This window comes from Kryptolebias marmoratus, linkage group LG4 (genome assembly GCF_001649575.2).
Source record: "Kryptolebias marmoratus isolate JLee-2015 linkage group LG4, ASM164957v2, whole genome shotgun sequence".
Classification (NCBI taxonomy): Eukaryota; Metazoa; Chordata; class Actinopteri; order Cyprinodontiformes; family Rivulidae; genus Kryptolebias; species Kryptolebias marmoratus.
Genome location: NC_051433.1, coordinates 11,860,938 through 11,874,597, shown reverse-complemented (window position 1 = coordinate 11,874,597; position 13,660 = coordinate 11,860,938). Strand labels below are relative to the sequence as shown.

The following is a 13,660-nucleotide window of genomic DNA, read 5'->3' as shown; positions in this document are numbered from 1 at the left end:
ATGGAGCTTGTTTGTTTCCGGCTGCAAAGGTGAGGTCAGCAGACTGTGTGTGTGTGTGTGTGTGTCTGGGTGTTATTGAGACCTCAGTAAAGGTTTCTTACTCCAATACATGAATTTGTCAAGAAGTAAACTTTATGTTTTAGTGCATTCCCTACTTCTCCACAAATTAACGTTTTGCAAGAATGTTCAGTCAGGATTAAAGCACAACAAATTCACAAAAATAGGAGTGCCTGTGATTGTGCACATGGACACAAAATGTGTGTAATTTTCATGTTGCTGCAGGACTTTCAAACTGATTAATTTAAATTAGACGTGGTATGCATCAAAGGAATGTTTTAGGGTAAACTTACATACTATTTTTCTTAATATTAACCATTTAGCCTTTATTGCCAATGCTTAAATGGAGAGTTTAGAATTTCTGAAGTGGTCTTGTTATCAGCAATCAATATCAGAGAAAATCACTGTATGGGGAAACAAGCTAACAGCTACTCTGAGCCAAGATTGAAACCATCTCATTACAGTTCATGCAAATGCTAATTAATACACATTTACGTCATCATCACTTTTGTATTGTATAGCTGTTTACATAAAGGTTTATTGCTATTTACACTGTAGTTCCCAGTAATGATCCACTTGAAACTTATTATGCAAAGCTGAACATACACAGTAACTATGTAATGGAGGAGTAAGGTGATGTAAAAATCCATATGACAGTATTTGCAGGCATAAAATGTCTTTTTTTGACATTGCATTACTTTTGTATTACACAGTTACTGTACTTGAATACACTATAATAATAGCATATTATTCATATTATGTCTTATATTGATATAATATGTGAACACCTCTTTTTGCAGTTAATTTTTACTCTTTTCAAACTATAGGAAGAAAAACACAAACATTATCTTTGCAGTAAACTTTGTGTTTAAGAACTATGCTGATGCAGTCCTTTCTTAAGCTGTTTAAAAACACTTATTTTTTTATTTAAATACATTAAAAAGAAATGTTGGTTGCACGTGACCTCATATTAGGATAATAATCTTACCTAAAGTCAGTTTATTTTAGGAAATGTGTGAAACCATGTTGTGCAACGATCATTTTGTGCTGCTGAACGAAAACAACGATCCCATATTTTAACCAAACTCATGCCACTGAGTGGGCCACGCACTGGACGTGTTGATTTTAGCCACTTTCACACCAGCTAAAGCTGAGACTTTCTGTTGCCAACAGGAGCAGCAGCAGCTTATGTGGGACATGCAGACAGTGTTCCTGCTCAGCACCTGTCAGGCCAGATGTTTTCAGTGCAATAGGTCAGACTATTTATCACATCATTTATTCAGAAACATCAGATTTTTTCCCTGTTCTGTTTCACACTGCTGCACACTAAGAATCCCTGCAGGAATGTGTTTAATTTTTTTTTTTTTTAATTATGGCTCTTATTTGTTCTTATAAGGTTTATTATATTGGCGCAAGTCAATATAGTAAATCCAGAGCTAAAAAATCTTTAAAAACCTGTTTAGGTCTGCTTGACAGAAATTATTGCAGGCGGTATATGTCACTGCCTGACATCAAGCTGAGTTATTCCTGTCAGAAAAGCCATTTCTGAGGCTCCCTAAGCGCCATGTTGTTGTTTTGACGTGCTTAAAATGGGAAGATGAGTTGAACATAAACTCTAGCGGGACAATAATGTCTCCTGTCACTCGATTTTTATCAGAAGGGTTTTTGCAAAAGTTGACAAAAGGAAAGCGGCATTCAGATCTTTAAAGGGATCGTTTACATTTTTTGAAGTGGGCTCCTGTGGAAAGGTTAGGAGGAATTATCTTGTACATAGTTTTTGTGTTTATTTCTGACAGGAATGACAAACATAAGAGGTGAAGCCAAGACTAAAGTGGATTGCTGCCGTTTTAAGACACCTTCAAAAATCCCCATCAGTTTTGAATTACAAAGTCAGACTTTTTACATAGATATTTTTTGTGTGCGTGAATGTGTTCTGCAGAGGACCAACACAGTTAAAAGGATTGTTTTGACTCAACAAAAGCTGCATCCTGAAATGGGAAGTTCATGATTTCATCAAAACTGAGTCACATAATCTGGAAGCAGGTGGATTAGAAAGGCTGCAGATCTTATTATTAAGACTTTTGATGTTTATTTCACTGAATATGCTTATATAAAAAATATGGATTTGAATAAGTGCATTTTATTTTAAAATGCTGTAATTGTCATCTTGATGAAACTATAATGAATGTTCTGATTTATTTATATGCATCTGTGCTTCTGGAGAAAAAGTGTTTATTTTCAGGACACCTTTATAATAACTACTTATATTACTTATACTTTGGCTGCTTTTCTAATTTCTGTTCAGTACCTGATGTGGGCAGATTGTACAGTGTGTGCTTAAAAATGTGAGGAAAGAGGACAAGCAGACAGTAAAAAAAAAGAGAAAACTTCGGTTTAAAAGCAAAAAACAGCAGATGAAAAGTATCTGAATGTTAGGTCTTCAAAAAATTGGAAACTAAAACTTTATACAGAACCTTGATAGAGCATCAGCTGGAGTTCTGCTGAAAGGCGACCCTTCATCCCAGTCTCCAAGACTCAAACAAGTTTCCCTCCAGAACTTCTCTGTATTTTGCTCCCGCCATCTTTCCTACAGTTCTTACCAGTTTCCCAATCCCTGCTGATGAAAGACATCCCCACAGCATGATGCTGCCACCACCATGCTTCACTGTAGGGATGGTGTCCTCAGCATGATGAGAAGAGATAGGCTTGAGCCAGATGATGTTGTTTTCAAAAGATCCATTTTAGTGTCATCTGACCGTATATACAAGCGATGTTTATTTTTTTCTAGCCACTCTTACGTTTGGTCCAGCTCTGTGCAGCTTACCGTGGTTCTTTGGACAGATACTCTCATCTCTGCAGAAGAGCTGCCCAGCTCTGTCAGGATTATCTTTGTGCTCTTGGCTGCTTCTCTGATTAATGCCCTCCTTGCCCGGTCCATGAGTTTTGGTGGATGACCCTCTCTTGGCAGGTTTGCAGTGGTGGGATAATATTTCCATTTTCTAATAATGAATTTAATGGTGCTCTACAGGATGTTTAGGGTTTGAGATATGTTTTTATGATCTGTACTTTGTCTCTGCCATCAGAACAGGTATAGACCATTTGACACTCAGGTCGCCCACAGACAAATCTTATTTAACTAACGATGTGTCTTCAGATCTTAATAGTTTGAGCATCAAAACGGAGGTTGTAAATGTATATGCACACATAACTTTTAAATTTTACACACTTAGAATAATTTAAAACAACTTTTCCTCTGTTTAACTGTGTTTATCTGAAGTATTTTTAGAGAATAATTTCTTCTAAGGAAAATAAAAGTAATGAATGCAGGTTGTAATGCGACAGAATAAAAAGTGGATGTGGGAGAGACGATGGAAATATCTCTCAGTGCAGTTGGAAACATCAAAAAAACCTCCAGTGAAGTATGGCATCATAAACATTGTTATTGTGTCTTCCTAAATGTCCTTCTGTTCTATTTGCTATGATAAGAGCGCTCGGCTGCCTGGTTGTCAGAGCTGCTCAGGTAGCTGCTCTGCTGCACTTACCTGAATCTGTTTGCAGGCTCACACCGTAAAACAGCACAATGTTATCTTGCTTTTAAAATATCCGGAAGGACAATAAACTGGGCTGTAGTTACTGTTTGTACAAGTTTATTCAAAGGTGAAGTCCTTTTTTTTTACCTTTTAGTTTCTGCCCGGAACACATCACATTATAGCCGTGGTTATTTTTATGTGATTCTGTGTAATTAGGTTGTTTGTTGCTGATTTGTTGAATATATCTCCGGGTGCTTACAGCGTTTGCACAGATTCAGCTCTTTTCATTCGTCGGCTTTTTATCTGCATCTCCGCTTGATGTTATCCTTTAATCTGTGAGAGAAAGTGGCACATTCTCTCACAGCATCCACCAAAGAGGCATTAAGACTTCACCGTATCATCAAACAAATAATTTATCTTTAAACACAGTCTGTCTATTTGATAAGAAACCCCTGCATGTGGTGTCTCCAGTAACTGCTGATATGAGCAAATATAATATTAGAGGATACGGCTATAAAATTAAAGGGTTTTTAGAAAGAATTGCTTCATCTGTTATGAAATGGCATTTTCTCCTTATGTAATCACGTGTTAACAGGACTCAGTCTTAATCACAGGCTTTTTTGTATAAGTAGACTCATGAAGGTCAGGACCCAGACTGCCAGCTTTTCTGCTAAAGGGACAAAATGTCCAAACTATTAAAACTACTGCGCCTTTTCAGTTCTCACAGAACTAAAGGGCCATAATTTTTACACGTCAGCCTTGTCTTTTCTGGACTTTTCCTTAAGTGTCCATCTGAGGAAGTGCCAAGTAAATCCTTGTACTCTATAAATGGGACGTTTGGAGAAAAGAAAAATTAAATAGTTACTTTCCTTTTATTAATTTTTTTCCAGTCCAAGGTAAAAGGAGAAAAACTGAAATAATCATAATTTTGTTTGTACTAATGCAAATAAATGCTTCATTTTTATGCAACCAATGCAACTATAAAGAAAAAACTATAAGATCTCATCCTCAGTGTCAAATGATCATTTAGTTCAATAAAAAATTACAACCCTTTTGTTGAAGAGTATTGACAAATTTGTATTTATTATAAAAACAATAATTTTCAGTAGTAAAATTGTTTTTTATTGTAAAACTGTATACTGTTTTTCAAGTAATAATGAGACACTTATTTATTGTTTTTTTAAATACATTTGTTTATTTGTAAAAATGCAAACTTAATTTTAATAGCGGATAAAAAAAATGTAAAAAATTATTGATCATTTTACTACAATTAGAGAAACAATCATTTTAGAGGTCCAACAGCAATTTGTGGACAAAATAAAAGTTTCAAAAACAACTGCATATTTTTATCCTCCATACTTATTTCATCCAACATTGAGATCTAACTGAACTCTTCCGGGATCTGACCCGGTATCCTGAAACCAGTCTGTCCGGACTGATCTAGAGTACTTCTTGGACTGGGTGCTGCAAAGCTGGCTCGTGTCTCTAACGTGCAGCTGGTCCTGTGGAGGAACTGCAGGAAGTTCTCGTGGCCCGAGCCCTCGTGGCTGGAAGCAGCCAGCTCCACCGGGCGAGCCGAGTAGCAGCGCCGCAGCTTCAGGAGCTCCTGCCTGATCTGTCTGTTGAGAAGCCCGTAGAAGAAAGGATTCATAGCAAACGAGGAATATGCCAGCCAGGTGACCACTTCCTCCATGTCATCAGGGATGTGAGGTGCTGCGTCGAGTGTCAGATGGAGGTGGAAGGCAAAGTAAGGCAGCCAGCAGATTAGAAACTGGCCGACAATCACCACCAGAGTGAGAGCGGCTTTGCTGCCGCCAAACAGCCGATCACGGGTGATCCTGCGAGGGACGTTGTGGGTTGTGATGATGGTGGTCTGGCTGTTAATGGAGTCGGAGCGATGCTTCAGTTGATTGTTTGTCCACGATGGCAGAGGTCTATGCTGCCGGGCTGCGTCTCGGGCCACCTTGTACACGTTACCGTAGACTGCCAAAATCACCACAGCAGGCAAACAGAAACAAGTGATGCCGAAGAGCATGGAGAAGATGCGCCTGTGGTCGCTGTGGCTCCAGTGAAGGGAGCAGTGTGAAGCGCTGATGGAGCTCAGGCTGCTGTAGGTCGGCCATCCGAAGACCGTGCAAAAGCCCAGAATGGCCGAGGCCACCCACACCATCACCATCACAGCTGCAGTCAGCTGCAGGGTCATCTTCACCTCGTAGCGCATGGGGTGGACAATGTAGTAATAACGCTCCACGCTTATGGCTGTGATGGTGAAGATAGAAGCAGCTATGAGGACCACTTTGAGGAAAATGTACACCTGGCACTCTAACATAGTAAACACCACCTCAGCAAAGTACCGCGAGCTGGACACGATGCCAAGAGGCATGAGTAAGGTGGCACACAGCAGGTCCACGGCGCACAGGTGGCACACGAAGGCAAATTTCCTGAGATGAGGAGCTTTGATGACAACCACCATGACAGCAGTGTTGGTCAGGAGTGTCAGAACATTCAGGGTCACCATGAAAAACATGCCTGTCAGGTCTTTGATGCTTATCTGAGGGTTGGGAAGAGTGCCCAGTTGTCTGCGGGGTGCAGAGGGCATCAGTGCCCAAGCAGAGGTGCTGTCGTTGTGCTCCTCCATTATTCATAATAAAGGTTTCAAAGAACAAACCCATGTTCCACTCCTCGCCATTATACAGTGATTAATCCAAAGGAAATCGCTCAGAAATCAAGCATAACAATTCTTCACTCCTGTAAGAGAAAAAAAAGCTCATTACAAACAAATATTCATGGCAAATTACTTTACTTAATAACTGTTTATTGTTCAGTAAAAACTAACTCTGAACACATCATTTGAATATTATTCTTTAAGTTGATAAGGCACTCAGGAGAATTAGCATCCATTTTTTGAAGGGTTATTTGTTTTTCATCTCAACAAAATTGGACCAGTCATCTTTTCTTTTCTCATAGTCTCCACATTTTTGAGTCAAATTTAGTCAACAAAAAGTGAGTCTTAGAGCTGCAGAGATCAACAGTCTGCTGCAGCTTCAGATGATGAAAACAAACCGAAAGAACGAGCCAAACATCATTAAAAAGTTTAATAAATCTGTGAGAGCCTGTGGCTGTGCTGCAAGGTCTTCAGTGAGAACAGACCCTTTTACAAGCAGTCGTGTGACCCGTTGTTGAAAGAATAATTCAGATGGATTCTGTGGAAAGATTATGAACAATCAATATTTCACCTGTTGCAAAAAGCTCTTTGAATGACATCAGCTGGGAGAAATATTTCTGACCAGATTGATGAGCTAATGGCTAGCCCAAAGTGGATTGCTGCTGTCTTAAAACAACTCCTGTCGCAAAAACTTCCCAGTGGTTCAGTTTTTTAAAACGTTTACAGCTATGTCAGTTTTGCATTACGCAGTCATTCTAGCAGAAATATTAAAATGCTCTTGCTGTAATTCCCCCCAGACTGCAGTGGGGAGATATGAATTGTTCAGAACCTTTCCACAGAGCCCGACTTCAGGAGAGCGGAACTGTCACTTTAATATGAAAATATCAGCGGCTCCTTCAACAAGATTCACTTGAAAACAGTTTACAATATTCATCAGGTTTTTTAAATGAGCAATGAGGAAGTTGTGCCATGACTGGTGATAGGAGTACAAAAACAAAGTGTGTTAAATGTTACAGCTCCAGTTTGTAACCCATCTTTTCTCGTATTAGTGGTCAGACTGCAGGTCGGAGCTCAGATAACCACGATGACATCAGTATCACATCATGAGTGTGCAGCGCTCAGAGCCACAGAACAGATTATTCATTAACTCGACTGATTCCAGGCTGTGTGGTATTCATCACTATCGTACTTAATTACATTTTCTTATTGATGCTTCTCTGATTTCTCACATTAACCAACATCTGTGTGGATTAATTCTGAAGGACATTTATTTCATAAATGTTAAGAGAACTCGTTAAAAAAATAGTAAAAGTTTAAATAATTTGTGTGTGTGTGTGTGTTTTTTTTAAAGAAGAGTCTCTCTGAGTCTTTTTAATGGGGCAGAAACATCTATTAGAATAATTCATGGGCCCTGACTCTGTCTCCATTCTTTAGAGATGAAAGATAATGAGTGTGCTTGTTTCAGACCAGATGCACAAACTGATTATACAGTATGTTCTCTGTGTCACCCTTTATTGGAATATCACAGGATCAGTTCTGACCCCAAATCACAGAACATTTAAAAGGTGTACATCATCACCGCACATGATTCTGAAGCTATAGCCTCAATGCTTTTTGGGTATATTTTGCCTTTCTGTATTGTCTTTAAAGTGGTTTTGCATCCGCCCATCGTGCGCTGACGATCAGAACCAAGTTTCGGGGACTGTAGGTGGGTTTGTGTCCTAAATACATGTGCGGACTCCCCGCCAGTGATTCACTGATGCTCTGTGCTGCTGTAATCTTCTCCAGCGGACAGCGATTGGCGTTTCCAGCGTGATTTATCCCCAGCAGGAAGAGGACTGACACATGTACATCCTTATTATTGTGTAAGGTTGTCCTCGTTTTACACATGTTCCAGTTACATCTCAATCATGTGCTTCAAGCTTCACATCTCCTGGTACTTTTTACATTCAAAAGAGAAAAAAATACATATATAGGAAAATGTCTTTGTACTTTTTAATGGGTATAATGCAACTTTTTAAGGCTTAAAAAGACCTAATTTAGTTTATTCAGAGGAACTTATTACTGCCACTCAATATGTCTTTGTTATGTCCAAAAAACTGTTTTATTATGAATAAGTTAAAACTGAGTCAAGCTCAAACAAGACTAAAAAACCCAAAGATTCCTATTTTATTCATATTTAAACAGAACTGCCTCTAAAATATAAAGAGAAAAGTTAGGTCTGTATTATTCTAGTCAAGGTTAAACATTTTACATCCAATTTTATAGGAAGACAAGATAAATTCAAGAGGGCAAAAAAAGAAAAAAGAAAAGGTTTTTAAATTTTTTATTAACTTTACTTTTCTCCTCTCTGATTCTTTCTTTTTAGAAAGTTACTTGATTATTTGAACAATTAGTAAATCATGTGGAAAAATTCACAATGTTGCTGCAATTTCCAGGACTTCCAGGATATCAGAAGCTAAAGAGAGCAACTAGTTGAATCTTTTACTTTTATGTATGTATGTATGTATGTATGTATGTATGTATATATATTTCATTAACTTTTGGGTAACATATTCAATGCTCAAAAGTAGTGGATGTAATGAAAACTGTGTCATAAAGTTAGTGGAGGAGAAAGTTAACCATTTCTTTTTTGATTATAGTGAGAATTTACACGATTAGATTCACTTTATTGTAAAGTTGGTTCAGCTAATGTAAAAAAACTGCTGTCAAAAATTAAACAAACATGTAAAAAGCAGATTTCAGTCAGTGAATCCCTTGTCATTTTAGTGTTATTTTAGTAAATGTCTCACTTCGATATGTCTAAAAGTTAGTTTTTTAAAGGAATAATTCAGATTAATAACCTTCTGTAACATCATCTTCACCCGAATTCTTAAATTTGTGTTATTTGGAACTTGATTCATCTCCCTGAAACTTTTGTTAATCACTTCCTTTTTAATAATTTTCATTGGACTCATTTATTTTTTGTCAACGCCAAACAGAATTACAATCTGAAAGCTCTTGCTTGTGTCTTTTTTTTTATAACTAGCAAGTTTCCTCTAAACTAACCTGAATGTAATTATTGGAAGATTTACTCAACTGCACAGCTCCCCACTGAAACATGAAACATCAGTTCTTACATTATGAACATCATCTGGGTTCTCCAAAAAGTTCTTGTAAAGTTGGAACATTTCCTGACTCTGATCCCAAACGTTGCTTCCAGGTCCAAAAGCCTCCGGCTGCGGTGAAACTTCTGATGAAAACAGGTTTCCCAAAAAAAAACCGAGAAGTCTTCAGAGTCTTGAAGTAACCTCGTGGAGGTGCTGATGCTGCCAGAGTGAGGTGATGAGCTGCGAACCCAGAGAGCCGGAGTCCAGCGGGAGGAGCCAGCAGCTGCTGATTGTTCAGATCTTTTCAGGAGATGACCGCATCAAAGCCGCCACCATCCTCTGGCATTAACCCAACGTATGGCAGCGTGTGGCCCAGACGGTCACACACTGCTGTACACTACGCTTCCTGTCACACCTAATCGTTCATTCTGTCCGTGAGCGAACGAGGACACTGCAGGTCGCCATTTCACTCCCGTCGTTTTTGTCATGAGATTGAATTAAGATTTAATTCTTGTGCTTTTTTACCCCCCTACTTCACAAGCTTATAAAAGGGTTTAAATAAAGCAGAGCTGCATGAAAAAGGCTCAGCACTGACATCTGTTGGCTGCTGGGAAGACAAAAATTCTACGGCAACAAGAGCACGCCGCAAAAACAAATCAGTTCCAAAATTCCATATTTTCTAAATTTTAATAAAACAAAGATGTAAAAAAAAAAAAAAAAAACGGGATCCTGTGAAGGAAAGAAGAATACTCACTTTATTTCTAAAGAAACTATCTAATGCACAGTTTCGCACCATTAACAGTTTTAATTGTCCTACTTGTACACATAGAAAGTACATTTGATTAAATGCTTGTCCAAAGGTTATTTTTATAGATTTAATAGTCTACCACAACATACTGTAAACATGAAAAAAATCCTTGTCATCCACCACCAGGCTGCACTTTTCAAACATTCAATGGACAAACAGAGATATGAAAGTTCAAAAACTAATAAAAATCTACAAAGTGTTGGAAAATAGCTAACTCTAAGCAATTCGGTTTCTGAAGAAAAAAAATCTACACAGTTCAAAACTCGTTACATAATGCTATTAGAATTTAAAAGCAGGTGGGTAAAAGTGGACCGGCTAGAACTCAGAGTCATTCGCCATTGTTTCGCTTTTAGTCAGAAGTGAAGCATCCTGGCAAAAGGTTTGATCGACAGCAGCTCGGCTGTCAGCTCTATTCAACCCCAGTCTCTTCTTCATCAGCTTGTCCTCGTTGTTCAGTTTTGTGCGGATCGCGGTTTTTATTAGGTTGCCGTCGACCCCAAACTTCGCGGCAACGTGATCTGAGGGAGGAGAAAGCATCACGACATCTCTTCACCTGTGAGGTTTACGGATCATTAGCAAACATCTGTCTTTGATCTTACCCATGAGGCCTTTTAAAATCTCAGGCGGGAGAGCGGGCTTGTGGCTCTCCTCTCCTATTAGCGAGTTCTTGCGGCCCTGCAGGCAGTGCGTGGCCAGAGTGTCCCGGTCGAACAGGATCATCAGCAGCGCTGAGATGTACTTCTTGTAGTCGGCTATTTCTGCGATGCGCTCGTAGAGATTTTTGGGCACCCGGAGACTCTCAGACAGATAAATGAAGTTAGGGTCATCCTGCAAACAAAGAAAGAAGGAAACGCGTGAGCGCCAAAGACAGCGACGTTGCATTTTATCGCTGATTAAGATTAAGACAGGACTTTCTTTCATCAAACTGCCCACTGCTGGTGAACACGAGTTCAAAAACAATAAAAATCCAGACACTAAAGTAAAGTAAGACCTAGTATTCCTCAATCATCTTTCATGCCAGAGTTTTAAACTAACATCATTTTAAGTGAAAAGAGTTGTAGCTGTTTTGATCAAACCTGGGAAAAGTGTTGTGCAGAATGTCACGCTGAAACTATGTGTTGGAGATGACTCTTAGCTACCACCACATCAAATTGTAGCTCAATATCTGTAAAACTGACTGGGTTGTAGCCATTTTTGTGTTGGAGAAGCAGGATTAGCTGTGGCAGACATCCTGAATTGGACTGACTCTAAAAGTTAATCAGGTGTTGATGGAAATTCAGGGATAATTTTCTGAGAGTTTCATTAAAATCCGTCCAGTGGTTCATTAGATCTTTTGCTAACAGACACACAGGGTTGACTCCAATAGTTAATGGCAAAGTTTATGAGGAGTAAGTGTTGGGGATGATTCTAAGCTACTACCACACTGAATTGTAGCTCAATATCTGTCAAAGTGAGTGAGTTATGGCCATTTCTTTGTGAGAGTTTCATTAATATCTGACCATTTTCCTGAGATATTTTGCAAATGATGAAAGTGAAATGAAAAAAGGTAATGGGAGCGCTCACCTCCGGAATATTATCAACCGTTCTCATCTGCACTTCGGGCTCAGGCAGGAAAGTCACGACTTCCTCTGGGTTTTGTGACGTCACCGCCGCCTCGCCTCCGTTGAGAACGTGATCCAGAGTGACCCGTAGCTCATGTGCGGTGTGCCTCATCTGCAGCATCAGGGTGTTCATCTCTGCGGACGAGTTGAATCCGAATCAGAGAGGAAAAACAGGAACGCAACAAGTGAGGAAGATCCACGACGCGCTCACTGTCAGGATTTTGGGGTCTTTTGGTTTGTTTTTGTATTGAGTTTATTGTTTCTTTAATTCTGTGACTGTTAATTTGTTTCTGGGTTTTGTTTTGTTGTCTTATTAGTTGCCTGTATCCACTTACAATCACCCTCAGCCTTTAAAACCTGTTCATTTGAAAGTAATTAAGACTGAGTTAAAAATTCAAGGAGTTCTCAAAAAACTTTCACTAATGTAAAAATATTATAAAGTAAGTAGTTTCTCCTGACCTGTTTTGCCCTTGTTGTAAACAATAACAATGAAATACTCTATATGCAACAGTTTTTAACGTGTTAGTTATTTCAAGAAGCATCTTTATTAATTTTTAAACCGCAATTACTCAAATGGTATTGATTAATAAAGCTAAACGTTTATTATAATGTATAGAGTGCTACTTTATGTTTGATTGCAGAGTAAGCCAAACAAAATTACACGAATGTGTTACAGGACAGCGACCGTTCTGCCAAACCTTGAATTAAACTTAGGCATGCCTTTTTTTTTTTAAACATGTGGGTGAATTGATTGGTTGTTTCCACCCACCTCTGAGCTCCCTCAGTTCTCTCTCTGCCAGGATTCTACATCTGCGCTCATATTTGAGCTGTGCCTGGAGTTGGTCTATTTTCATGAGAAGGCTGATGGTGTCTGTTCTGATGCCTGAAGTTGCAAAGTTTTCTTCATCAAAGTCAATGATCTCAGCCTGTCAAATGAGAGAGGGGGGGATAAAAACACAGAACATGAGCAGCTTTCTTTACACCATCCAGCCATAACTGTACTTCATTGGGTAACACTGTAGTTTATTTATCACCTCATTGTTGGGAAGAGGCGAGGGGCTGGACTCCTCTGCCATCCTGAATCTGTCCTCCATTGATCCAGACGGGAAATCCTGCACGTCTGAATCCCCGCCGATCTTTATCATCTTCACTTGCGGTTCTGCCGGACTTCTTGTTCCACAGTTTCTTTTCGGTGGCATCGGAAAGGAGCAACACAAAGCTGGCGGTGGGGGTGAAAGAAAAAAGTAGAGGATTGAAGCGCACGCATTTCAAGTTCTGCTTCTCTGCACAGTTGGGGGTACTGGGAAACTTTTTTTTAAAAAAATTACAGAATCTCTAGACGATCTTTGTTTGTTTATTATTAGTAATAATAAAAAAACTAGTTTATGCGAGACGATACGGAGAGGTTTTTTTGTGTTTTTTTTTTTTTTTTTGGTTGGGCTTGCATCGCAAACACTGCCTCCCCCTGCCTCCTGCTCAACCCCTCCTACCAACTAACTAACCTCCAGCAGCTGCCTGGAGCCACGGACTGATTCAAACTACACCATCTCGCCAAACGAAACTCGTCTTTAACGTTCAACAGCACGGAAAGAAGCTCACCTAGCCGTCCAGGCTGCCTTCAAGGATAAAATAATGCCACAATCACTCAGTGAGGACAAAGACAGCGGAGTACATGGAAATACTGCGTAGTAGAGGAAGTAGTAGTACTAGTCCAGTATTACAGTAAATAGGTCCTGATATATTTGCGACAATATCTCATTAGTGGAGCAACACATCCCCAGTTAAATACGCGTGAAATACTGATCTTATATTTACGTTTCGCTGTGTGTGGCGTTCATGTGTGCACAACCGCTGTTGTTTTACATTCATATTTTCTTACAAGTATGTGTGGAACAAAGCTGTGAAAAAGT

At 39.2% G+C, this 13,660-nt stretch overlaps 2 protein-coding genes across 4 annotated transcripts; both read right to left on the bottom strand.

The window, feature by feature from the left end:
- Positions 1-4,968: 4,968 nt before the first annotated feature.
- Positions 4,969-6,321, bottom strand: si:ch211-213o11.11 (probable G-protein coupled receptor). Its single transcript, XM_017408138.3, has one exon. It carries the CDS (start codon positions 6,223-6,225, stop codon positions 4,969-4,971), a length of 1,257 nt encoding a protein of 418 aa, XP_017263627.1. The 5' UTR covers positions 6,226-6,321.
- Positions 6,322-10,073: 3,752 nt separating this feature from the next.
- On the bottom strand, positions 10,074-13,659 carry LOC108231221. Of its 3 annotated transcripts, none has more exons than XM_017408141.3 (6): positions 13,566-13,659; positions 12,785-12,969; positions 12,520-12,676; positions 11,713-11,885; positions 10,749-10,977; positions 10,074-10,667 (listed from the first exon to the last, which is right to left on the bottom strand). In XM_017408141.3, exons 2-6 carry the CDS (start codon positions 12,947-12,949, stop codon positions 10,465-10,467), a joined length of 927 nt encoding a protein of 308 aa, XP_017263630.1. In that variant the 5' UTR covers positions 12,950-12,969; positions 13,566-13,659; the 3' UTR covers positions 10,074-10,464. The 3 variants fall into 3 exon arrangements, with proteins under 3 accessions (XP_017263630.1, XP_024860016.2, XP_017263629.1); XM_025004248.2 differs by having other exon boundaries at positions 13,630-13,648; XM_017408140.3 differs by lacking the exon at positions 13,566-13,659 and adding an exon at positions 13,350-13,555.
- Position 13,660: the final 1 nt, after the last annotated feature.

Bases quoted from the DNA above. Each gene is read 5' to 3' on its own strand.
- LOC108231221 (XM_017408141.3), bottom strand. From the start codon at position 12,949: ATGCCACCGAAAAGAAACTGTGGAACAAGAAGTCCGGCAGAACCGCAA. The intron at 11,886-12,519 runs GTGGGTGGAAAC...ACTCGTCCGCAG, and splicing joins AGAACTGAGGGAGCTCAGAG to AGATGAACACCCTGATGCTG. The intron at 10,668-10,748 runs GTAAGATCAAAG...CTCCTCCCTCAG, and splicing joins GATTTTAAAAGGCCTCATGG to ATCACGTTGCCGCGAAGTTT.
- si:ch211-213o11.11 (XM_017408138.3), bottom strand. From the start codon at position 6,225: ATGGAGGAGCACAACGACAGCACCTCTGCTTGGGCACTGATGCCCTCT.